General features: G+C 34.4%; 2 protein-coding genes across 2 annotated transcripts; both read right to left on the reverse strand.

The window, feature by feature from the left end:
• Nucleotides 1-614: 614 nt before the first annotated feature.
• On the reverse strand, nucleotides 615-2,614 carry LOC120070743. The gene is made up of 2 exons (XM_039022614.1): nucleotides 2,341-2,614; nucleotides 615-908 (listed from the first exon to the last, which is right to left on the reverse strand). Exons 1-2 carry the CDS (start codon nucleotides 2,506-2,508, stop codon nucleotides 861-863), a joined length of 216 nt encoding a protein of 71 aa, XP_038878542.1. The 5' UTR covers nucleotides 2,509-2,614; the 3' UTR covers nucleotides 615-860.
• A 3,735-nt stretch (nucleotides 2,615-6,349) lies between these two features.
• LOC120071387 (tetratricopeptide repeat protein 27 homolog) lies at nucleotides 6,350-17,127 on the reverse strand. Its single transcript, XM_039023643.1, has 21 exons — nucleotides 16,567-17,127; nucleotides 16,273-16,411; nucleotides 15,734-16,065; nucleotides 15,391-15,472; nucleotides 15,007-15,310; nucleotides 13,949-14,007; nucleotides 13,332-13,421; nucleotides 12,829-12,920; nucleotides 12,602-12,700; nucleotides 12,426-12,503; nucleotides 12,054-12,138; nucleotides 11,915-11,973; nucleotides 11,583-11,652; nucleotides 11,378-11,469; nucleotides 11,193-11,255; nucleotides 10,973-11,039; nucleotides 9,910-10,113; nucleotides 8,240-8,356; nucleotides 7,242-7,394; nucleotides 6,804-7,106; nucleotides 6,350-6,722 (listed from the first exon to the last, which is right to left on the reverse strand). The coding sequence occupies exons 1-20, from the start codon at nucleotides 16,974-16,976 to the stop codon at nucleotides 7,011-7,013; spliced, it is 2,691 nt and encodes an 896-aa protein (XP_038879571.1). The 5' UTR covers nucleotides 16,977-17,127; the 3' UTR covers nucleotides 6,350-6,722; nucleotides 6,804-7,010.
• Nucleotides 17,128-26,993: the final 9,866 nt, after the last annotated feature.

Raw genomic sequence — 26,993 nt, forward strand, 5'->3', positions numbered from 1 at the left:
TAAATTTAAACATTAAAATTTAAATTTTCATTTAACGCATTTTTTTCTTCCTTATTTGCTTGACAAATGTAATCTTGCCCCAAGACTTAAACTTATATATTTCTCTTGAACATGAATCAGACTTAAAACTTTATAAAAACAACTTAAATCCTCGCTCTCACAGTTACAACGCTTATTCTAAAACAAATTAAAATTAATATTTAAGATACTTGTACCAAATTTAAATTAATGAGATATAGAATATGCAAAAGAATTATTTGTCCAAATAAATATAATAAAAGTACAAGAAAATATAAAATTTATATCTCAATTCATTTTAAAAATAATTATACTTTAAATATTCCACTCAAAATCATTTGAAATGTAAATTTGGAAAAGAGCAATATTCAGGAAATCATACCGTTTTGTGCTTAAAAAATGGATTCCGAAACAAAACCTCTGTTTCTAGATTCAACAAGAAAAGGCAACAACATACCTTATTTTCTAAAAAAAAGCAATATATAAAATAACAATTATCACCTATGAGTTTATAACCAGTTGTCACAACAAAGCTATGACATTCTTGAGCTATTCTAACTGGTGATAACAAGCACCCCCAAGTTAAGAAAAAGAACAAAAACAAAAACAAAAACGGTCTATATTCATGATAAGTTTGAAAGGCAGGACTTTAGACTGAAAATACTCAGCATTTACGAAATGTCATAAAATACAGTGTAAACTTGCATAGCATCACTTCTACAACTTCAAAGAAAGTTGCAATATTGTTCCAGAATCCAAATTGGAAGGGTAGGGTTCAATGATCACATAGATAAGAAAGGTTTTATTACTCCAAGAAATTATTGCGGCGCTTGGTGCGGTGCTCAAAAAAACTTCCGGTACGGTCTGCCTGCATCTTCATCTTGCATATGCTGTCAACACAAACCAAGTTGTCTTTCAGAAGAAATCTCAATAAAGAGTGCACAGCACCTTGAAAATTACAGACAAGAAGGAAAACTAATATAAATGAAGAATGACAAAGAAAAACTACATACAAATTTTAATGGAAAAGAAACGAGAATGAGAAAAATCACAGATGAAAACAGTCACAAGATGGGTCAGACCACCAACATCCACAATATAGTATTACTGCTGAATAGCTCAGCTGCAAAACATGCTATAGACATAACAATGTTATTTCCTCCAACGAAGGTTCTATGAACAATGGAAGCATTATTTCCATTAGACGGAGAAACAAATATCATCATGCGTGATCCTCCAAAAACACAAGAAGAGCCATCTCATAGGATTCCCTAGAAATCTAAAGTTGTCAGATTTTAACTCACCATCCATCCACACATTATGACGGAAAGGTAATAACAGAAATTCCTCAATTTTTTTTTTTTTTTATTACCACGAAACATCCCAACAAAAGATGTTAATCACACTTTCTAGTCCAACAAATGTGGGGATGGAGTCAAGACACAAACATCCAACCTCAAAGAATGGAGTAGATTCCTTAACCCCTAAGCTAAGCTCAAGTTAACCCAAAAAAATAAAAAGTTCAAGACCGTTTCTAATTCTTCAAACCCATCATTTCTTATATTGATTTCAGACTATTGAGAAGAAACCGATTTTATCTCAACTAGTGGACAAACAAAAGGAGTTTTGCCATCTCCCCCATCTTGGATGTAGGATCATCCTTCCTGTCACCCCTTTTTTTGCACATTCTCTTCAGGTAATGGAAGTCTTACTAAGATAAAAAGTTAGATAATAATTCCATCACAAAGCCAATTGCCAATAAGAGAAGTAGCCTATGTATCTATAAACATTGTGAAGTACCTTGATTAAATCAAATGGGATCCTCAACACAGAAAATTTAAAACACACAACTTCCAGCAAGTAGACGCGGCAATTCATTGGAACAAGTATCTAAGTAAACTGAAAAGCAAACTCAAATCTATCCTTTTAAAAAAGAAAGAATTGCCGAAGAAATGCTCCAAGTTAGTGCCAACCAACATTCACAAAAGGACCCGGTAAAAGAATCATAACTAACCGTAACAAACAAAACATGTGAATTCCAGGCCCCAAGAACAAACGAATGACGCAGAAATAAATTGCCCAATTGGAAAATCATCAGGGCCAATCGAGAAAATTAGGACCAACAAGTTCACTTCTAAACAATCAAGTGTGAAGGGATCCAGAGTCGCAAACAAGCTAAAAAATGGAAACCCTAAAAAGAACAATTTCACCCCGAGTGAAATACACGCTGTGGATGGGCGTCAACGGATCATGAAACAAAAAGATCGAAAATAAATCAAACGATATACTAAGAAAGAAAAAGATCGAGAGAAATGATATTACAAATTCTCTGACGATGCCCTTGTAAACAAGGAGTGGAACGGCAATGCCGAAGAGACCCACAATAGCGAAATTCCGGCGAGTCCAGCGGAAGTTATGCTCAAGATTTTCTCTAGCAGTACTCCAATCCTCAATAAATCTGTTCTTGTGAGTTTCCATACCTCCGCCCATTATCGCTCTGTTCGAATTTCTTGCTCGCTCGCTCGCTCTCTCTGAAGTTTACCCTCGTCTGTCTCTCCACTTTGCCTTGTGGCTCGCTCAGTGAGGAATTTTCACCACCCTTTACAAATTAATATGTATATATTTACCCTTTTTTTTTATAAACACATTATAAAACTAAATTATTTTTAGATTAAATTATCGATTTAATTTCCGATATAGTTTTGTTTATTTAATAGGCATTTTATGAGTAATTTTGGAGCGGTTAAATTCCATATTTTTCAGGTTAAAATAAATCCTAGTACTATAAAAATTCGTTTACAAATATTGGTTGAATATTAAAATGTTGAATTGAAGGAAAAATATATGTATATTATTAAAGTTTAATAAAATAAATATTTAAATAATTTAAGAAAAATTGTAATTTCGATGTTAAGTAGGTTGGCTTTTTTTCCCTAGTCTCAAATTTAATTAATATTTTGATGATGATAAGTCTATTTTTATTTATTAATAATTTGAGTGTTTTAAAATGTTGTATATAGCTTAGAACCGGTTTCAATGCTATTTGAATCACTTAAATCAGAGTTCAAATGAAGAATATATAACCAAAACAAATTTAACAAAAAAAATTCTCAATTGATGACATGCCATAATTTTTCTCATCAAAGTAGACCGATTGAAAGGTGTCACTTGAAACAATCGAGGAGTAACATTGACTTTTGATTTTTGGATTGGTTTAAAAAAAACATATTTTATGTTTTTGTCTAACGGTCAATTTTGGACACATGATGGATTTTTTTATGAGTTTTAAAGAAATAACTTTAAAAAGATATATATTATAATATTATTTTTGTTCGTCTCTAACCACTAGTTGATTAAAAAAAACAGAAAACCTCCACCATTAATTTTTCTTTTTCAAGATCTAAAGGTCCAAAATTGAATTTAGTTTTTACCCTTTCCCTCTCTTTTTTAACTCTTCACCTTCCCCAAAATTATACAACAATTACATTTTCTTTTTTACCATCTTCAAAGCCATCATTGTTATCTCTTCAAGTTCTTAATTTTTTTTCTTTTCATCTTATTCTTGAGAGATTTATTGTATAGTGAGTTTAACAATGATAAATCAACTCTATTAAGAGAGTTGTAAGACTGTTTTTAAAATTTTCCAAATTTTTGTAAGGGTTGCTATCGATCTTAAAAACAAAGTTGTTGTAACGGTTTGATCCTCAATCAAGGAAATGAGGTTTGTTCTTGCTCCCGAAAAAAGAATATGGTAGTGGTTCGACTTTAAGCCATGGAAAGAGTCGAGTTGGTAATGACATATAGCTTGGAGAGTGGATATAGGCTGGATTGTGCCAAACCACTATAAAACAATCTCCAATTTCTCAATTTCTCTATCTCTATACTACTCTAATTTTGAAATTAGTTTTCTATTAGATTTTATTGCTTGAAATTAATTGTAATTTTCGTTCTTGAAATTAATGGTTCATTTTAGTATATTTTGATTGATACCTTTTAACTTTATATATTAATTATCAATCTTGTTATCAAAATCAAATAGGATGCTTTAAAGTATTATTATTAATTTATTTTATTTCTTGTTTAATTCAAAGTGAATTTATTTTCATGAAAGTATTGTTTAAATTACTTATTAGGAAAAAGTACATTAATTTGCTAATTGAGCCCACATTAGAAAAAAAAATTATTAGTTTAAATAAATCTTATTCACTCTCCCTTTAGAATTGTCATACCGATGCTACAAATTACATTGATTGCTTTTGACTTAGAGTTTCATACTGATGCTACAAATTACATTGATTACTTTTGACTTAGAATTTCTAAAATAATTGAATTTTATGTACACGTCAAATTTAGGGTTTTTTTTTTTTTGAATTTAAATTTTAGGTTTTCGATAGTGATACTCTTATAATATATAAAGTTTGATTTATTTGATCTATAAATATAACCAATTAGGCAAAAAGTCATAGATATTATTTCTATCCCAATATAGGTTGTTTCAAATGCAATATTTACAAAAATTCAACCTCGGAAAGATTTATTAATTAATTAAATTTTAAGATTTTTCAAAACCATAAAAGAAATTCAATTAAGAGCGAACTGAGGGAGATTTATTTTTAAACTATTTAAATCTTTGAATATAACTAATAAACTCTAATTCAAAATTTTTAGAATTTTGTGATAATCCTCTAAGTTAAAAAGATTTCTTCTATATTTTTTTTTTATTTGGATGATTTGGTTACCTCCTAATATCAAACTTTTATTCAAACAAAAAATAGATATTTTAAAAATTCATGATAGTCCTCGTTTAAAAAAAAAAATTGTGGATACTTTCTCTTATTTTTTTTATTAGTTTGAATGATTGGGCAATCCTCTCTTATTTAAACTTTGATTTAAACCCAAAAAATAAGTTCATTTTGTGATAGTCTTCTCTTATATAAAAAATATGTACTTTGTTTTAGATTTGTATCCATGATGAACTTTAATTTAAACCAAGATTTAAAAAAAACAAAAAAAAACAAAATTCATGATAATTTCCTATTTACAATGTTTTTACTTTAATTTAGATCATACTCATGATAAACATCTACCACTAATAATAAAATCTATCACGGATAGAAATATACCATTGATAAACTGGTATCAATCAGGGGTGTTCAAATAATCCAATAACCTGAACAATCCGGACTACCCAATCCAAAATGTTTTTCTATTTTTGTTGGATTTGATTCAACTTTTTCTAATTTTGTTAGGTTGGATCGTGGGTTGGTTAAAAAAAATTGGGTTGACCCAACCCAACCCAAATTTTATATATATTAATAATATATATACATATTTGTTTAAAATTTGATTACTTTTTATTATATATAAAGTTTGATTACTTTGTATTGATTACCTTGTAATTTTTTAATATTTTTCTTTTAAAATGTTATGATATTTGTCTCTATTTAAAATTTACAATAAATACCATAAATATTTGGTATCTAACATTTGATTTTTATGAGATTTTAGTTATTAGTCATGTGTTGTATATAAATTTACATATTTTTAGTTAAAAAGAAAAAATAAGTCATAACCCGACAACCTGACCCGACCCGAATTTTAAAGGTTGGATTAGGTCGGGTTGAAGACCTTATTTGGGTCATCTGGGTTGTCAAACCAACCCGAATTTTCAAGTTGGTCTTAAAAACACTTTCAACCCAACCTAACACAACCATTATACATCCCTAGTATCAATAATAGAATCCATCATTGATACTCTATCATGAAAAGATTCTATCACTTATATGAGGTATCATCAATAAACTCTATGTAATTAGAGTGTACTACTTTTAGGCTTTGGAAAAAATATTGTGTCAAATTAGTTTGAAAAAAGATATTACATCAATTGAATATTTTGTTGAGTTATCAATGAAAGAGATGGAGAAAACAAAATTGGAGGAAGAAAGTGAGTGAATGAAGAAACAAAAAGAAAAATATTTTTTGAAATCTACCAATGACAGAAAAGATAAGATATATGCTAGTTATATATTGTAATTAAAATCTATGCATCGTCGCAAACACGAGTATAATCCAACCAGCATAAGCCATCAACAAAATAACAAAAGTTAATCAAAACCAAATATATCTAAAGAAATAAAATATTGTACGAATTTGTGCATATAATAAAAATGAAAGAAAAAAACGACAAAATTGAGAAGAAAAATCCTAATATTAATTAAGGAGATATAAGATGAACAAAAATATCAAAGGAACTCTTTTAAACCAAGAGGTCACATGTTGATCTCTGGGAAAAAAAAATACAATAGGAATAAAAATAAAATAAAGAAGGAGATTTAAAAAAAAAACTACTATATTCATAATGCTTTAAATTCGTAAATTCATTACAGTTGTAGCTTGCAACTTTGTAGTTGATGGATTAGTATTCAACATAGTATAGATGATGCCAACATTAGACATTTACCAGTTTTTGCCATATAATTCTTGTAATTGACATATACTCCCTTTAATATTGAAGATTTCCAAACCCCATTGGTTCTACTTAAACAGAGTATTTGTGTATTTGATAGATTTATTTTTGTAGCAGAACTTGAGTCCATTTTTCAGTAGTAGACCATAAATTATGAAAATTTAATACAAGACTGGTCTTCTGAAGAAGTTTTGGCGTTGTTTCTAGCAGACCCTTCTTTGGCCTCCATCCACACTCACTGATGAAAAGCAAGAAAAAACTTCTGTAAAGAGCTAAAATTTTAAATATAGAGCGGAGGAGAAAGGTGGGGATGGCTCACATCAAATATTTTCCCAGTTCCTCTCACATTTGTGATCCGTGCAGGTGAACTTTAGACTTTGGCAACACTAGACATGAAAGAAGCTGAATTGCCATGAAAGCAGTACAAGCCCGTTTCTGATCGAAGAGATCCATACTCGGAGCCATCTCATGTTGTATAATATTTTGACGAATGAAGTGTGTGTATTGCAAACTTCTTAATAAGAACTCAAGAGAGAATAGAATTAGATTGCAATCTTGTCTTCACTTCATCCAGGCAAGCTTCAAGATCCCTATATTCTTGGGTGTCTGAGAAGTTCACAGCCTGAAAATCAAGTATTGTAATTAGATCTTTATAGGACTAGATTATCAGAAATGGCACTATGATCAGAAATTCGTTCTAGTACTTCCTGCAACCATCAATGGAAAAGTTAAGGCATCTTAAACAAAATTATCTTGCCTGTTTTACTGTGTTCTTGAGGTGCATCTCGGCTGTATATAATTCTCGCTGACTATTCGTAGTCGATGAGACATGCATGTAGACCCTGCAAAGTTCTAATGAAGCTTGTGCAAATTTTATGAACTTATCCTTATCTTTCCAAAGATCAGAACCCTGAAAAGGTCAAGTATGATTAGTCGATCCCAAATCCTGATGATAATTTCTTGACATATGTTTTTGAAAACACGTCAAACATAAGGACACCTAAAGCCATTATGAAGATTTAGAGGCTAGTATAAGACACAAATGCACCAACCAAGCATGAAAGGAAGTTTAAGCCTAAGGGCTCACTATTTCTAAAGAATGCTTCTAAAGTTGTAGACTAGATCTCAGGTGGCATCGCACTACAGAGGCAAATTTAGAGCAGGCGATATAACAAAGTAGTCTAGGACCTGAGACACGTCATAAGATTAAAGAAGACAAATCAACTTCTTTCATTTTTTTTTCTGTTGTTGATTTCATCATCAAAAAGAAGACGAAATAACTTGCACATCCTCTTGAAAATAAACAAATTCTTCGGTTCCCAAAGAGATGTATACTTCTAAGAATTCAATATAACATATAACAATGGTCTTTGAGAGGTATGACAAATGGACAAAAATGTTGACTCGATAGCCTTCCACAAATGGTACAAACTTTGAATGGTACAAACTGTGCAGTAATGCACAAAACCTGTTGCATCAAGTCTTACAGGAAATGTGTAATATGAAGATAATCTCATTCAAGGCACCCAAGGGAAAAAAATGGTCACAAAATAAGGGGGTGATGGGGATTAAAATGGCCTTCGTCCATAAGAAACAAGAATTTGAAACCAACACTTATGCTCCATAATTGAAAAGGGTACATGAGATCAATTACTACATAGTCATAAATTAGTTCGTGAGACAAATAGGAGTTGCTACATCCATCTGTTTAAAAAGACATTAGCCATTCTAGATTTCAGGCTTTATAGTCCATACCTGATATGATCTAACTTGCTTTAGAAGGGCCTCAGAGCACATTGTGAAGTCTCCTTTAATTTTGTGCCACCTTGCATATATGCCCCATATGTCTGCTCCAGTCCCACCTCGAACAATCTTAACAAGAAAAAGAAAGCACAAACAAATAATGATTACATATCTCAATTGTCAGATCAATTGTAAGAACAATAAAATTTGAAAACAAAATGAAATTCAAACATATAGCCAGTCAATTGTGGATTTTCTTGAGAGGTCTATGAGCTAATTTTTCTTTCATATTTGTGAATGTTTAGGGCTAGAATGTGCACACTTTAACTATTCCCAATGGACAACCACATGGGCCTACTAAATTCAGTTGTCAAGAAAAGTCGTAGGATATTAAATCCTAGGTAGTTAACTACCATGAACCCATGCCCTCAAAACTCTTTTATTTAAATTAACGTCGTTAACCATTAGTCATGAGGTGGTTGAGAACCTAGCACTAATTATAAGCCCACAGTAATGGAAACCCGCGCATGGTTCTTCAACCTTATCGGCGCAGTCTTTGTATGTCAAGAAGAGGAGCTGCTAATCATATATAAATATGTAGAAATTGATCTGGATGTTTAAGTAAAACTTTACGACCCCAAGGACAGCTCATTATGGGATATCTCACCCTAGACAGACCATGGGCCGACCGTGACCGCTACGTACAGTCGAGAGGGAACATTGTTATATTGTCTGTGTGGGGCAGGGTTCATTATCTGAGATTTTGTGAAAGAACTTGCAGGTTCTTTAGGGAGAGATATAAGCCCTCTTGAATTAGCTTGGGTTATCTTTTGGTTAGTCTTTTACACTAATCGTCGGGTTAGAGTAAGAACTTTATTTTGCTTGTAATCGTCAACATGTATATTCAGAAATACATATTATAGTAAGGAGTATTCTTACATAATAATAATATAAAAAAGAGAAAAAGGAAATGCACTTCGTAGAGTGCAGGAGGAAAGGTGTTCCCTTGCTCACCCTTCTCCTTTGGGTATCAATTCTATGGGTTTTTTTTAATTAGCCCCAACTCCAACAATCAAATCAACAGTCAAAAAGAAGCTTAGCACTGAAAACAAAAATCAGTTGTCTAAAATATAGTGTTTTTCCTTTTTCTTTTCTTTTGGTTGAGGATCTCACATCAAAAATGTGCAAAAACCTCATTATTCATAAGATACAAGGATTACTCTTCTCATTGTCGATTGGTTTTGAGATAGACTTTCATGTTTATCTAATATAGTACCAGGGTCCACAATGTCCAAATGGACATTCAGTCCAAAAATATTTGAATTCGATCTAAAATGGTGAACCTAAAGACACCATCTAATATGTGGGGTGGGGAAGCGGGAATCCTGCCACAAAGCTTCCCTTGGGCCAATAGGAGGAGTGGGGATTATAAAGAACCCTTCGGACTGCATATACCAATATGCAACATTTACAAAATCAAAGACTTCCTTCATTGTCCTAATTTTTCCTTACAACTAGATAACCCAGTATCAAAGTCCATCTTTTCAGCTTAATCGAATACTTCCCACTTACAACATAATGATGAGAATGAAAATATATATATATATAAATTTTAAATAAAGCTAAGATAACTTCGTACTATAGGATCTGAAAGCCAAGTTTTTCCTTTTCTTTATGTATACCTGACGCAGAACATTTCCAATTAACTCCACCATATGATTAGTTTCCCTACTTTTCTCAACAACCAAGTCTGCTTCACAATGATGCGATTCAGAATGGCTATTTGAAGCTCTCCTTTCTACCTCTTGCATGATTCTCTCCAGCAATTCGGCATCAACTCTTCTATTATTGGTCATATCTATCACCTGTTGTACCGCTTCCAATGCCTTGAAAGAAAGAAAACAAAGAGCTATTATTAATTCATGCAGAATGCGGTTTGTCTTGGTAAATGGCTTAAAAATTTCCCATTCAACAAGATAACATTTAGCACAATGTTAATAAAGAAAATATGATAAGGAAATCCTTGGATGCTGAATGAACGAAGCCAAAAGATACAAGTAATGGAGAAGATTTTTTGTGTTTCTCTAGCAAACGTGTGGCAGAGAATTTGTGTTTCTAAACTTATTAAGGGAAAAAGAATTAAATTATGGAACATGTTTGTGTTGGTAAGAATGTACCAAGTGTAACAAAACTGTACCAATCAAACAGTATTCCTTACAGCACAAAAATGTACCAAGTGTAACAAACCCTTTGGGATTAAGTGCAATGTGCCAAAAAAAAAAAAAGGAAAGAAAGAAAGAAAGAAAGAAAGTAAGTATGCAAAAAAAAAAAAAAAAAAATTAAGGCTTTTAAGAAAGTCTGGCTACAAGTAACTTCTATCAGAACAGGGAAATTCTATTCTTTCCCTTTTACACCTGAAAAATCTCTAGGTTCCTCCCAAGTTCATTGCATTCGGAATTACTATCGTTATCACATTTGATAGCAAGAGAACAATAGGTATCCAGATGGCCTCAAAGGATATCTATTTTCTTTCTTATATAAGAAACCCAAAATCCCCAAAAAATATCAAACTTATGACATCTGGTGGTTCAATCTAAAGTCTTTCCTATAGTATCTAACCCATCTTGTGATGGATGGAAGCATCTTCATATGAATACATTAAAAAAAAAATTGAACAAAAAAAGAAAGAAAGATAGAAAGAAAGAAAGAAAGAAAGAAAGGGAACAACGAGATAAACAAGCATACCTGCCCAATATTGCCTGTATCCAAAGCAACATGGCTGTAGTTCTCCCACAATTGCCAACTACTTCGTCTGTCATGAAGTTCACGCTTGGTCACTAAGAAATCACAATCTTAAATAAAGATGGAAATCGCTGGGATTTTGAGATTTTGGTTGATATTAAATATCCAGATATGTTGCAGAAAAAATGTTACTAGATAAGAAACAAAGACAGAGAAACCAAACTTGAATTTCAAGGCTTCTTTGAATGCGATGAAGGCCTCTTTATTCCTTTTCTTAATCATATGCCTGCATCATATGTAAAGCGCATAAGCAACAAAATACACATAAATTGTTAATGAACAATACAGAGAAAGTGGTTGCATTATTAAAGAATGAAGTAGAAGAACAAAAAAGATAGAAAAACGTACAAACAAGCAATATTGTTCCAAGCCTCCCCATTTTCAGGATCAAGTTGAACTGCTCGAGTAAAACCATCAAGTGCCTTGTCAATATCCCTTGCCTGTATTTTTCAATAAATTGTTTCAAAAAAGACTCTCAATGGATTTTTTTCCAAGACAAATAAAATCTGAGCAAGATTTACAGAATTACTAAGGAACCTAGCTTATAAGTTACCTTCAATGCAGCAGCACCAAGTGCAAACCAACCATCTGGATACATAGAATTCAAGGCCATTGCAGACTCCCTGTGCAAGAATTGTACATTTGACATAAAGAAAATTAAATATGGAACAAAGGACCATACAATGGCTCAGAGTTGGAATCATAACATGCATGGGAAAGTCCAACGGAAAAATAGTTTTAGATGCAGAGAAAATTTTCAAGGAAAATGAGATAATATGCCTAGCACATTTCATCATGCTGTCGATGAAGAATGAAAATAATGGAGATTAATGGACCACGTGTACAAAATAATGATGATGATGATTCACAGTAAAACAAACCTACCACAGGATTTTAGAGGTCTCATAGTCCCCTCTGTTGTATGCACTACGAGCAAGAGACCGCTGTAAAATATAAGAAACTAAATAATCAAAACATGAAGCATACTTGGGAAGACATTTATATAATGATGGAATCAAATCACCTTAGCTCGAGCTGATCTGTTATTTGAAACTTCCAAGGCTTTCTCGTAATAGGCATCACTATTTGTAACATCACCCAATGAGCACCTACGATTAAAATTTTTTACATGAAAATGAGGACTGAGGAAGATAGTTTGAATCCATATTACCCACCCCTAACCTTACCTTCCCAACCCAAAATTATGACAAACAAATAAGTTACAATAATTAGTCGAGGGAATAGGATTTTCTAAACAAAGAACCACTTGACAATAACAGGCCAGAAAAGCTATTCTAACCAAAAAAATAAACATAATAAACAACCAGACAATGAGGACTAGTGAAACAGAATCAACCAAAAGCCAAGGTTAGAGAAAGACAAGTTGATCATTTACCAGAGTTTGGGATCATTGGGCATTTGAGAAAGTCGACTTTTGATGAGATCTACCGCCGCTGCTTTCTTCTCTAATAAGCTGTTATTTTAATGAATTATCGTGAGATTTTAACCAGGAAACAAGGAGTAAATATGAGATGCAGGTGCAGTTGATTATTGAAAACATAATCACCATACCGGTAACAGAAGATTAAGTTATCCCACAACTCCAACTCCTCAAAAATTTTAACTGCCTCTCCAATCAAACCGCAGCTCACTAAAAGTTCACCATATTCTCTGAAATTCAAATTGAGCACCATAACTGACCAAGATGTAACAAGTTTGACATACTGGGTACGGGATTTGAAATTTAAAAATTTCAAACTTCAATAACAATCATGACAAAGGGTGAGAGAAAGACTTACTTCCGCAAAGCAGGAAAAGTAGGAACATAAACCCCGCAACAGAAATACATCCTTTGCACCACTCCTGGATAGGAATCATAATAACCCTCAACCTGAAAGCAAAGAAAATTATTGATGGCAGACATCACACTAAACATAATGAAGATGATCGATCTGACTTCTGGTGTACAGCAGAAAGCATATTTCCTTTTCTAAAAGTTTGTGCCCACTCCAAGGCAGCAGAAAGCACAGTGGCACACTATCAGACTCAGAAACTAAGAGGTAAGAAAACAAAAACAAATAATACCAAACTCACAGTCTCACTCGATAAGATAGAAACAAAAGTTCAAGACTACAGACTGCTTACAGAGTCAAGGTTCTAGTAACAGGCTAACAGCAGGCAATCAAAGGAGAAGAACTTGAGTAGTAAATAAATCAGATAACCAACTAATCAACTGTAAAGTTAGAAAAAGTTGTAATTGAGGAAAACGGATGAAATTGGAAAAAGAAAATGCACCTCATACCAATTTTTCCATCATCACTAATGCACGCTCCTTTGTACGACTACGACTTGACTCCCATCGAACTCGCAAGATGTTGCAGAAAAACCTCACCTGAAAATGATTGAAATTATACATCAGAATTAAATCAAGTAAATGAAAAGGTTAAGTGCAAAAGGAACAAATCGGTCAATTGAAAAATTCCAAACATTTAAAAGGTCAGGATTGTAAAGTAACAGAAAAGAAATGAGATTTGACAAACTGCACGTGTATAAATTAGTAAAACTTGAAAGATCACCAAAGTAAAACAAAAAATGAATAATTTAAGAGTACATATATAATTAAGAACCTCTAAGAAATAACCTGCAGTTATCAGATGAGAGCAACTGACCTTATATTTTCTAACAATAATGTACAAAAATAGATCTAGGCCAAAAAGACATAGCTCCACAAAAGTTCATTTTTAACAAACATTTCAATAAAAAACGGAAGATACAAAAAAGGCAAGAGAGTATATCCAAACCCTGTAATTAACTAATTAAGTAGGAAAAAGATGTTAAGAAAAGCTCTCTAATGTATCAAGATTAAAATTCACAAACATCTTCCATAACAGATGAGTTGGGTAATAAGTTTACTCTCACCATAAACAATGATGACTGCTGAGTGTCAATAGCTTCTATATATGGAGCCATATCCCACCCTACATAAAATAAAAATTGCTCAGAATACCACAAAAATGAAAGGTCGAGAGATCAATACTGACTTTAAGTAGATTCAGCAAGCAACTACAAGGTACGAATTGAAATTGGTGTCAGATTACACATGTCCGACCCATCATGCAAATTTAGAGTACCACAATTGAGTTCAAACTTCAAATCACTTTGCTTAATATTATGACAATATGGCCCAAATAAAAAAGTTTTTGAATGACCATTTCCAGTCAATATTTAAAAAAATAAAATAAATAAATAAAAAGGTATTTTCTATATATGTTCTAGTTGTTGTTGACTCTACATATATATGTTCTAGCTGTTTGTCAATAACTTTGTTTCAAAAGTTTATTTTAGTTTAAGAAGAAAAAATTGAATTCCACTTCAAAAAATAAAATAGTATGTCTTTCATAAATACCCCCTCCAGTAATACAATAATTGTACGGAAATTAAACAGTCACGTGCAATTCAGGCAAACCTTATCGCTACAAGCTTCCAACATTATCATGAAAAAGAAAAGTTCATATATCTTATCAAAGGTGCAGGTCGATTATTTTTTCAGTTCATTCATCATAATTAAGGCCATAGTTCATTTGATCCATGGGGGTATAAATGCAGTTAAACTCACAATCCTTCACTGAAGGAGATGGATTATTACTCAGAAGTAAAAAACAATCAATAATCAACGTTACCATCAACAATATCAGGTCAAGTGAATTCTTAAAGCTTCGTTCATTACATAAGCTTCACAGATTAGGTTGTTTAAATAAAACATGCATAGTAAGAAGGCCATAAGGCTACTTGTATTTTCAACTCAAATGTTCTTTATATATATTTATATATATAATTTAAATTTAAACAAAAAGGGGTTGTTAAAGCTTCCTAGAATTTGTCATGAGAGCTGAACTCTTGGTCGAGTCTCTTAGTCATTATTATTGCAACCAAGAAAGATAGTCAAAGCACATAAAATTTCGACATAATATACTCACGCTGCATCTCATCAGATCGAGAACTCTTCTCAATTAGAAGGCATTTTGCCAAAATGATTGCCTGCTGAATTGCCCTAAGATTAGAAACAGTGGAACTACCATTCTGAACCACATCTCCTTCAATTCCAGACACGTTACCATTATTTAACAACTTTGGCGTGATCAATATGTCAGAAGTCTCAAAAGTTTTGGTCTGGGAAGGAAAATTATCCTTATCAATTGTAGAACCATGCACCTGGTTCCTAGAGTCACCCCCTGACGAGTCTGTATTTGCAACAAGCACCAATTGTGCCTTTGGTTCCACCTACAATAGAAGATTATCTTTAAGCTGAAAGTGACTAAAATTTCAAGGAACCTCTAAATTGTATTTTGTAAGTTGCTCACCTGATATGAAGTGCGAAAACCAAGAACACCCGTAACAGAAAGCTGAAGACCAGATTCCACTTCAGCTGACTCAAAACGTTGCCTGCCAAATTACTATCTCAGCAAAAATTAAATTGAGCAAAACAAAATGGCAGTTGTGACCAAAACATGAAATTCAGTACGTGATTAGATTACCCTTAAAAAATTTGAGTTATTCATGCATGGAACACTGATGCAAGTATGAAAAAACTTCAAGATAAGAATGTACAGAAATTAATGCAGGTAGTTCATCAAGGCTGAATCATGCATTAGACATTTTAATGAATAAGATTTTGACAGTTTCTCGGGGTATTTTAATTCTTGCCTGCATGAATCAACTCTTCCATAATAATATTCCATTATCCCAGCTTCCAAGTGAACCATGGAAACAATCGTTGAAGCCTCTCCTTCTTGTAAATTGGCACCCCAATAACTCTTTACATTTTCCAGAATGCCAAAATCTACTAAGGCTTCACCCATAAGGACTTGCAAATGATCAAACAAAGAAGACGACCGCTCATCTAAAATTCTCTGTTGAAAAAGTAGTACTCTGGCAAGCCACCAAGAAATGCTTTTCAGCCCATACATTGAACTCACATGTTCCTTAAATAGCACATCTTTGATCCTTGTGAGCAGCATCTTTGCAAACACAATATACTACAAGACACGAAGAAATGCTATCTCAAAAGCACAGCAAGAAAAATAATGCGAGCAGATCATGACTGGAAATTCTAATATGATATAAACAAACACATACATATACATGTACATGAATATATGCATTGCTCACGCACGTATATACACGTGTGTATATATTGTATGTACGTCAATCCAATACGTCAAATCAGAAATTGTTTGGTCTACCTGAATATTAGTGAATTTGCCAAATAAATCGGACCCGGTAGACATCAGCTGGTGCCTCGCCCAATTATCCCACTCCACAAAATCTTCAAATTTGGACTCTATGACTGCCATAGGAGATCTAGCCAGCCCCCCTAACGGTCTACAAAATTGTATACACAAAATAAAAGCATAAATTAGAAACAAAGATAACGATAATTAAATCCCATCAGCTCAAATCTCTAAGATGAATAGTCAAAGAGCCGCTACTTAAGAAAAATAACAACTTTAAAGGCGGAAATCGTTAATTCGGCTCACCCAGTCACGTTACTCTGAGTAAATGCGAGAAATGATGCAATTGCAATACAAACCACGATCATCAGTCTATAGAATCCATCTTCCTCATTTTCAAATTTGCTAATTACAAATTTCTCAGCGCACTCGAGCAAGTCAGTGTACACCCGCTCGGCGCACTCGGTCGAATCAGTGAATTGACCCGGCGACTGATTGACGAGTCCAAGCACGAGTCGAGCAGCGTCGGAAGAAAGGGCTTTCTGGTAGTCGCCGGATACAATAGAACTCACGAAGCTGTCAAGAGGTTCGTGGAAACGGTTGCGTGAAGTTTGGGATTGAGAAGCAGCCGGACGATCAGACGGCGGAGAAGAGAATGTGCAATGGAGGAGACGGAGCTCGTAAGCTCGAAGAATCTCCGGCGCCGATTCCGACATGTTCTTCAGGTGGCAGAAAGTGCAATGTGAGGGTTTAAGCGGTGGCGCCCTGCGCGTAAGGGTGGCAAGGGTTTATGGTTTAGGAGACTAATCGGAATTTACCAATCTATACGTTTGATCTTTTTTCTTTCTTTTTTCTCTGTCTTTTTCTTTTATCTTTGTTTGGTTTTTTAAAATAGCAGGTAGTGGCTGAAAATACTCGAGAATATCCGCAATCAATTTGGGGATGAGAAAGTTCTCTTCTTTTGTCTTTTCTTTTTTCATTTTTTCTTTTAAAAAAATCGACAATTGAATTTTCCAGTGTGATTAATTGAGATGCATATAAGTTAATCTAGATTTAAAAAATATCACATTTAAATGCCTATAAACAACTACATCATCTTTCTGGTGGGTCAACTAAGGCTATTGTTGAATGACAAATTTTAGATCAATCACAAACTGCAACATTATTTTTCAAATTAATGACAAAATTATAAATGAATTGGGGACTAATTAAAGATTGACATGTGTCCCTAATTAAAATTGAAGATATAAATTGGAAAACCTCGATGAAGCTACATGTTTTCATTGTGACCATTGGATTGAATCAAATTAATTTGGTCCAATTTTATATTAATATTTGGGCTAAAGTCAAAGTGAGTCCAAGAATATGTGGATTCAACACAAATGTCAAGTAAGACCCAAATCCAATTAGTTGGGCTCAAGGGGCTAGGTCTATGGAGCAACCAAGGCCAAGCTCATAAAGCCCACCAGAAAACTCTATAAATAGAGAAGTTCTCTTCATTTGAGATATCAGCAATTTTACATTCCAGAGAGCCTAGAGAGAATTTTCTATATTCAAAAGACTCCTTGACTCCTAAAGACCATATCATTTCTTGAAGCCCAAGTTTTGAAGATACAAAGATTCTTCCAAGACTCCAACTTCAAGAACATTGTGTGTTCCGCTTCCTCAAGACAAACACACGCATTCAACTAAGAGAGAATCAAAGGATCAAACACTAGAGAAAAACCACATCATATCAAATCAACACAAACACAAGTTCAACTCCACGAAACAAGTTTATCCAGAAACCTCGTGCAAACAAATTGGCACGTCCGATAGGACATCTCTACCTCTCATCTCTCTCGTCGTCTAAATCAACAAACCAACAAATGGTACCAAAGAAAACTGCATCCAAAGCAATTGCTACAAGCAACTCTTATATGGGACCTATCGCTCAAAGTCACTTAAAAGGGATTTTGCATGAGTAAGAACAAGGCTTTATCATCGCATATAAAATATGGGAATAGCTGACGTGATTTCCTAGAGGCGAGATCATCATCAGAGAAAATCCCTTGTTTCATAATTTTACCTCTACTTATGATTGATCAAAGAAAGAATCACATTTTGATGTAGTATCTGTCATGATGGCAGATGTAACAGTCGATGTGGCCATGACAGAAAATGAGAGGAAAATAAATTTCCTAATGAAAGTTGTTGAGGAACGAGATCATTAAAGCATTGACTTAAGATCAAATATAGGCTCGTGAAACTACTGAGTCGAGCCAAACTCCTGTTGTCAAAGCCAATGACAAAGGAAAAATCGGTTTGCAAGAAAATTTATCATAAGAATCAACTTCTTTTGCCTCCTTTTCGGTCTAGCAACTGCAGGATATGATCACTAACTCTCAGAGCTCAGTATGGAGGCCCGTCTCAAACTTATTTTATGTACCCCAAGTCGTACACTAAGAGAATTGACAACTTGAGGATGCTTTTAGGTACCAACCCCTAAAGTTCCAACAATACGATGGAAAGGATGACCCAAAGCAATACATTGCCCACTTTGTTGGGACATGTAAGGATGCAGGAACCAAAGGAGATCTGTTAGTCAAGCAGTTTGTCTGAATCCTGAAAGAAAACATTGTTTATTGGTACACTGATCTAAAGCCCGAGGTGATCGACAGTTAAAAGCAATTTGAAAGAGAGTTCCTGAACTACTTTTACAGCACTAGGCATATTGTTAGAATGATGGAGCTAACAAATGCCAAGCAGTGAAAGGGAGAGCCGGTCATCGGCTACATCAATCGACGGAGAGCTCTGACTCTTAACTGCAAAGATAGACTCACCGAATTGTTTGTTGTAAAGATGTGCACCCAAGGCATGTATTAGAAACTCCTCTATATTCTACAGGGGATAAAACCTTGGACGTTTGAAGAGTTGGCGACTTGCATCTACGATATGAAATTGAGCATCGCTAATAGGGGAACTAAGGATTTCCCGGTCCTTGAAATGAAGAAAGATAAGAAGGAAGTAAAAGGCACCAAAAAGATCGTGAATAGTTCCACAAAGAAATCAATGATCGTTGATATGACCCCGCTGAAATTTTCTTCCAAATGAAAAAGAGAACAAAATTGAGAAGATGGGCGATAGAGGCGAAAGGCATCGCCTAACTCTGAAAGAAAGGTAGGAGAAGGTTTACCCGTTTCCTGATCTTGATGTTGCAGATATGCTCGAGCAACTGCTGGAAAAGCAACTTATTCAACTGCCAGAAGGAAAATGATTGGAACAAGCAGGAAAAGGGGACAATCCTAACTACTGCAAGTATCCAGGGTCGTTAGTGTTGGGGTTGATGCCCTAAATCTCGTAGGGTCCTGTAGTTTGTAAACACTTATATGAACAAGCATTTTGTGATTTATAATATATGATATTTTATTCACTTCAGTCTATGAAATATTTGATATTTTAGTTGCATTAACCACAAATCAATAAACTAAGATCTATGGTTATCATTGTAACTTAAACATGTATGTGGAGACATACAAGTGGATCATGTTTTAAGTGATAACCTAAATGGTCTGTAGTATATGGATAAGGAGGGATACTTTGTCCTGGTGATACTAGCAGTATGGCCCGCTTTGTAGGTGTTACAAATGTTGTAAAGTGCTATAAATGATCTGATCCTAATCATTCATGTATTAGATATACGAGTGGGGATATTCTATAAAAAGGAGTTTATATAAGACCGGACCACGAAACGTTTAGTCTCGTTATATAACGCCGTTCATAATTGAGACTTTCATTTCACTAGGATAACCATAGGTAACATGATTTTAATCCTGAGTGGGTTGTGAACTCCTGCTTATGAGGGCAGTCCTTTGATTTGCATGGGTGAGAGTGGCCAGATCGCTGACTCAACAAGCCTACCATTTTGGGGATTCGTCTGATTGGGAAGCTGGGAACTCAGCACACAAGATGGAATTCACTCATTCCCCGAAGCAGGGATAAGTAGATAAATTACTCCCTTAAAGACTGATTTTGGGGCTTGAACAATGTGGTGCCACACCCTCTCTTGGCCCAAGAGGGTTTTAGTCATAGTGGGACTATGATCTATTGTTCATTAGAGGAATCGGTGGTACTTAAGGAGTTAGATGTAACTATAGGGGCAAAATGGTAAATTGGCCCAGTTGTACTTACGAGCGATTTGTGAAGGGTCATCGTACTGTTAAATGGTTATATCCAATGGACACAAAAATATATTTGTAGTATGAAGAGTGCAACTGTCGGTCTTTAGTGGAGTGTCCGACAGTTAACAGATGGTGGATAATATGAATAAAGAATTTAGTCTATTCACGTATCGTTAGAGCTTCAAGCTACAAGTCTATAAGGTCCCCTTGGTAGCTCAATGGATTCAAATTGAGAATCAGTTTTTGGATTAATTTGAAATGTTCAAATTAACAAGAGGGAATTTGATTATGATATAATTAAATTAATTCAGGTATATATGATATAATTGATATAATGTATTTGATACATAATTGTTTGATTGGAGGAACTAATATTTGAATATGATTCAAATATGATTTCTATGAATTAGATTCATAGTTATTAAATTTAATATAAATTTGATTTATATTAAATGCCATAAAATAAAGAAAAATAACTATGGTTTATATATTGTATATGATGCAATATTAAAACTATAGATTATAAATATAATATGCAAGTTAGTTATCATATTTATTAATTATTTGATAATTAAAAATATTTTTCACCATAACCACCCTTAGTGGGTAGTTGCATGGTTTTATAACAATTGTGGGATAAAATGAAATTTGATTTTAAAATCTCATATGACTGATATTAGACTATCGAGTTTACTAGACGATAGCTTGAGAGACTAAATGATTGAATATCTAGTCTATGCGATAGACTTCATCTTCTACACGATAGTTCATTCGTTTACTCGATCGTCTTCCTCATTCACTTTAAACCTTCCCTCAAACTAGAATAAGCCAGAGCCTACCACTCTTGGATTCTCACACCGAGAATACCATGGTAATGTTAGATTTTATGTCCTAAAACTCGTAGTTTGTAATATCATATTCTTGTTCAATAAAGCTGTTATTGAAAATCTTTAGTAAATTTAAATTCTATATTCATGAATCCAATAAACTAAGGATCCGAGGCTATTAAGTTTAAGTTTAAACTTTATGTAGTGACATAAATGTGGATCAAGTTCAAATATATAGCCAAAATTGTCTATAGTATATGAATAAGGTAGGGCACCTTATTCTGGGACACTATGGATACGGCCCATTTTGTAGTTAGTACAAACAATGTGATACTAAATCGTTCATGTGGAGACATGAAAACGAGGGCATCCTATGTAAAGAGTTTACATAAGACTTAACCATGAAATAGTCACTTTTTACGTTCTAAATGCCGTTTAATGTATAAAACTGACTATTTTGTTAATTGATGACCTAGGTAACTTAATATTAATCCTGAGCTAACTATGAACTCCTATTCACTCGAAATTATCCTTAGATCTGCATAGATGAGGGCAGCTCATTATCGCTGGCCTAATAAGCCTCCCATTTCAGGGGTAAGATCAGGTGGATAGCTGGGAACATAAGGTGCAAGACGGACTTCACTCCTACCTGTTATAGGGATAGTAGATAGGTTGTTCCCTTTAGTACTAAATCTATGTCTTGAACAAGGGGCCCCACCCTCTCCTTGGCCCAAGAGGGGTTCGGTTTATAGGTTTGACATTAAACTAATTGTTCATTAGAGAATCAGTGGAACTTAAGGAATAAGTTGTAGTCTCGGGGTAAAACGGTTTTTATGACCCAATCGAGATTACGAACAACCTGTGAAGGATTAGCTTACTGATCATGGTTATATCATATAGACACAAATATATCTATAGTGAGGGGAGTGCAACTACGGGACTATAGTGGAATGACCCGTGAGTTAACGAATGTTGATTAGCTCCATCTAAAGAGTTTAGCCAGCTAATCTTGGATCGTTGGAGCCCATGATCTATAGGTCCATTAGGTTCCCCTACTAGCTCATATGGAATAAACTTTAAACAGTATGATAGAATAATTCGAATTGTTCGAATTAGGTGAAGAGAGAGAAACCGACAAGTATATGTGATATAGTGGTCGATTTTTTCAGTTTAGAGATACAACTTTAATATTTAAATGTGATTTAAATATCAATAATATGAATACGTTCATATTCGGAAGCTCGGAAATAATGGAAATGGTCAAAGATGTAAAAAGTCAAAGAGTTGACTTTTGACTTTGAAAAGTCAAACTTTGACTAACCTTATATTCAAATGTGATTTGAATTTCGAGAAAATGAATGCAGATTCATGCTCGGGAGATCAAAATTAGTCAACACGAAAAAAAATCATAAAAAGTCAAAATGTTGACTTTTCGGTCAAAGTTTGACTTTGACAAAATGACTATTTTGCCCTTTGACTAAAGTTAGTGGGAAAATCCAAACTTTTGTTGGATAATTCCACTAACAAGATAGTGGGCTAGGTGTTGGCTTATAGTGGAGACATCAAGCCCACTTAGATAGTAGATTTTGAGGTGTTGGATTTTTATGAATTTGTTTCATGCAAATTTTGCATGACTTTTTTCTATAAATTTGGGCTTTCAATTTGGAGAAAAGACTTTTGACATTTTGCCAAAATTGTTTTCTAAATTTAGGCTGGAAAAAATCACTATTTTAAGGAAAATTCAAAACCCAAACCCAACCCAAAAATCCATCTTCTATTTCCATCTCTTTCTCTCTCTCGGGTTCTTCGTCCATCGAGTCCCACAACCCGGTTCTGAGTCCAGAGGATAGTAGATCAGCTCTAGTGGTTGTCCGGTTCATGTTCGAGCGGAGATAGAAGAGTTTCGGGAGCTTCAAAGGTAATACTTCAAAAAAATCCTAATTAATTAATTTAGGATTGTCTGTTTAATTTGTGCAATTAGAGTAAAATTGATTCTCATTTCCGTTGCGCATGCCTATTTTTCTTACAGGTAATCTTATGGTTGTGTCCATTTGTTCGAGGATTGAGTTTTCACTCGTTGTTATCTGAGGGAGATTGAGTTCTTGCTCGTTGTGTTCGTCACTGATCGAGGGATATATCTTGAAGAAGTGCTCTTCAAAGGTATTGTCTCTCTAAACTTTGTATTTATTTCAAGAAGCATGCTATAATTTATGATTTAATGCATAATTTGTTTAGTATGACTGTAAATGTATGAGTTCTTTCACAATGGAGTTTGGACGATCCGCTTCTGTTCATAGGCCCTCTCTAAATAGAGTTCCTTCAGTTAGCCACCTAGTTGAAAAATGCTTTTGCTTTGAATGAGTTGATTCTAAGGTTGTCTCGTGAGAAGAAAATTGAACTGGATCTGATGAAGTAGATCAAGAAAATCACGTTGTAGTCGACTTCAAGTGTTCCAACATCAACTATACTTTATGATGAAAGGGAAAGCTTGGTCTAGTTTGGGATCCTCGAATCTATAGTTATTCGATTTCAGCAAGCGATCCTGACGACAAATTCTAACAATAAAGATGAGCACATCGATGGTGATGACGATGAGGGATGAATCCAGTAACTCGTTGAAAGAAAAGAAAGTCGAGTTCTACTTAAAACAAGTCATGCTCCTATTGAAGGTATAAAAGAGGGAACAAGACTCAGAAAAAGAAAGGAAAAAGGAAGGCTTGGAAGCCAAGATTATTAAGAAGGAAGATGAGGATTTTTCTCAACCCAAGTGATAAGTAACTCTAGCAGATTTCCTTCTAGGGAACTTCTACAACAACTGTTCGAATAAAGCATTAAAAATCATTGCGTGTCATGCTGTCAGCATGGTAGAAGTTGAGGATACTCCTTTGAGTTCATTGGAAACGGTGGAAGAATTAAAAGACTTACCATTGTTCAATATAAATGACTTGTTGTCAGTTCCTTCGATTATTGACGCATTTTTAGATTTAAATGCATCTAGTGCTCTGACCTCTATGACGTGCATATGTGCCTCTTGTTATACGTGTATAGGTTTCTCAGATGAAGATCTACTATTGGGATTAAAGCTTCATAATAAGCCATTATACATCTCAGGATATGTTCGAGAACAGAGGGTTAGTCGAATTCTCATCGATAATGGATCAACCATCAATATAATGCCTAAGTCAACTATGAAGCAATTAGACATTCATATGGAAGAACTATCAAACAACAAGTTAGTAATTCAATGCTTCAATCAAGGCAGTCGAAGGGCGATAGGCATGATACACTTATAATTTATCATCGATGACCTGAAGGCTGATGTATTATTTCATGTCACAGAATTGAGGACCATTTATAAGTTATTACTGGGTTTTCCTTGGATTCATGGAATTGGGGTGATAACTTTAACACTGCATCAATGTTTTAAGTTCTATTAAGACAACATTAAGAAAGTTGAAGTAGACTTTAATCCATTCTTAGAAGCTGCGTCTCACTTCGCAAACGTGAAGTTTTTCTTGAAGAGTGATAGTGTCAATGAAGTTACACCTATGGAGACCTCGTTAACAAAAGGTGGGGATGAACTCAAGTCTAGATCACAAGCAGATCCAAGGAAAGAAACAAGCGATAAGGCAACTGTCTCTAGCTCTAAACAGAGTGAGGGGTCCACTGGCACGACAAAGACTACAATTTTAAAAGATGAAAAAGCTTCGAGCCCTCCAATCTTACATTATGTTCCTTTATCGAGATGTGGGAAGGGCAACTGTTCCTTTGTTAGAATCGTACAACAGAAAAGCTGTACAATTTCAAAAATACTTGCTAATGCGTCGCTCTTTACATCTACGATCGATCACCGCATGCGATGTAATTGCTTCAATCTTTTTATCGATTACCGCACACGGTGCCGATGCGTTGATCATTGGCGTCCATCATCGATCGTCGCATACGCTGCAATTGCGTTGTTCTTTTTCGTTCTCGATTGACCGTCGTATGTAGTGCGAATGCATTGTTCATTTTTGTCCTCGAGCGATTGTCGCATGCGGTGACCTGTTTCTTGCAAAACAAAGACTTGGACATTCCATTTTTCCATCGTAATGGGGTTAGTGGGTATGCTTACGAAACTTTACAATTTTCGCGTTTCTAAGCCAATTTCTATACGGTCGATGCAACTTTTCCTTATTTTTGCCACATAATCTAAATAAAACGGTATAGATAACTTGTATTTTTACAAGTTATCACACCCCCAAATTTAGATATATGCTTATCCTCAAGCGTATCCTCGACTAAGGCAATTCAACTCAAATCCTATCCTAACTTTATGTCGATCGGCTACTCCGAATGCTCCACCTCTACATAATTTCTCAAACCTACAAGTTCCTTCTATCCTCTGATCATTTCTTCAACATTCTCTACTTTATTCTTACCTAAGGCAAACCTCTGCTCAAAGTTCTCTTCTTGTTTTGAAAAGAATGTTTTACCTATTTTTGTTGAAACAATAAAGTGCACCTTTTATGCGGTGGCCTGGTTTGCGTCATCCTATAAAGAACATTGATCATGGTTACACCCTTCATTTTGGCTTACTCCCACGGGTGTCATGCAAGCATCCAACTTCGGTTTTGTACCAAGCTCAACTTCAACTCTTGATCCTTAGCCAAGTTTTACTTTTGCTGGTCAGTGGAGTTGTCTCTTTTATTCTTATTCTCTCTCTCTCTCTCTCTTTCTTTTTGTATTGCGTCGATCCTGGTAACCTACCTTCATTTTGGCTTGCTCCCATGGGTGTCATGCGAACATCCAACTATGAGTAGGTTCCTTTCACGACTTAACTCTTATCAGGTTTGGATTTTCTCTTGCGCTGACAACGAAGTTCTTTTTTTTTTTTTTTTTAACACTTAGTCAAAATTTTGAAAAGAAGATTTGAGTAGATTTGAGCAGAGTCTTGTAATAGAGAAGGTAAAGTAGAGCTATTGCGATGAATTGTCTAAATGTTAGGCAGAAATTGCAATGTATAAAGAAATTTTGCTAAGGTTACACATTATACTCATCATGGTAGTGCAAATAAACAACGCAAAAGAAAAGAAAAGAATTACCGCAATAAATTGACAAAGGATGATAAAAATATAGAGACCAACGCATATGGAAAGAATAATTACTTAGTTGTATAAAAATTGACTATGTACATAAAGAATTATAATTATCGCAAACAAAAAATTATGAGTATGTATAGAATAATACAAGGTATACTATCTATAAAAAAAACGAATGACCGTAAAAAAAAATGCAAAATTGTGGAGAAGGTGGTACACCTCCAAATTTAGATTGCGGTGGGGGCTCTTGGTGAGGAGGGTGTTACGGAGGAGCTCTTTGTGGCGCTTCTTGAAAATGCAAAGGCTGCTGTAGATGTTGAGGCACCATGGGACCATGTAAATAGGCAGTTAAGAAATTGAAGTATTCATGGTTGCGTTCAGACATTTGTCTTTGATTCTGGCGAATGGTAAAAATGTTGTGTTGAATAATTGACCCTCACCTGTAGCAGCTCTGGCGTTGCTTCTCTGTAACTCCATTAATGAATGGTGGAAGAAGGCTAGCTCTTGAGATAAGAAGCCCTGCATATCTTTTAAGGCAGCAGCAAGGGATGCGGTGGAGGTTGTGCCGTCGATGTTTCACCAGCATCGATTTGGGGTTGAGCGGAAGGGTATGCTCCCAAACCGTGTGGGTCATCAACATGCAGCGATGTTGGCGGTGAAAAGTG

The sequence above is a fragment of the Benincasa hispida genome, chromosome 2 (assembly GCF_009727055.1).
Source record: "Benincasa hispida cultivar B227 chromosome 2, ASM972705v1, whole genome shotgun sequence".
NCBI classification, from domain to species: domain Eukaryota; kingdom Viridiplantae; phylum Streptophyta; class Magnoliopsida; order Cucurbitales; family Cucurbitaceae; genus Benincasa; species Benincasa hispida.

Bases quoted from the DNA above. Each gene is read 5' to 3' on its own strand.
- LOC120070743 (XM_039022614.1), bottom strand. From the start codon at position 2,508: ATGGGCGGAGGTATGGAAACTCACAAGAACAGATTTATTGAGGATTGG. The intron at 909-2,340 runs GTAATATCATTT...TTGTGTTGACAG, and splicing joins AGGGCATCGTCAGAGAATTT to CATATGCAAGATGAAGATGC.
- LOC120071387 (XM_039023643.1), bottom strand. From the start codon at position 16,976: ATGTCGGAATCGGCGCCGGAGATTCTTCGAGCTTACGAGCTCCGTCTC. The intron at 12,504-12,601 runs GTATGGTGATTA...TTAAAATAACAG, and splicing joins AACTTAATCTTCTGTTACCG to CTTATTAGAGAAGAAAGCAG. The intron at 11,653-11,914 runs GTAGGTTTGTTT...ATTCTTGCACAG, and splicing joins GAGACCTCTAAAATCCTGTG to GGAGTCTGCAATGGCCTTGA.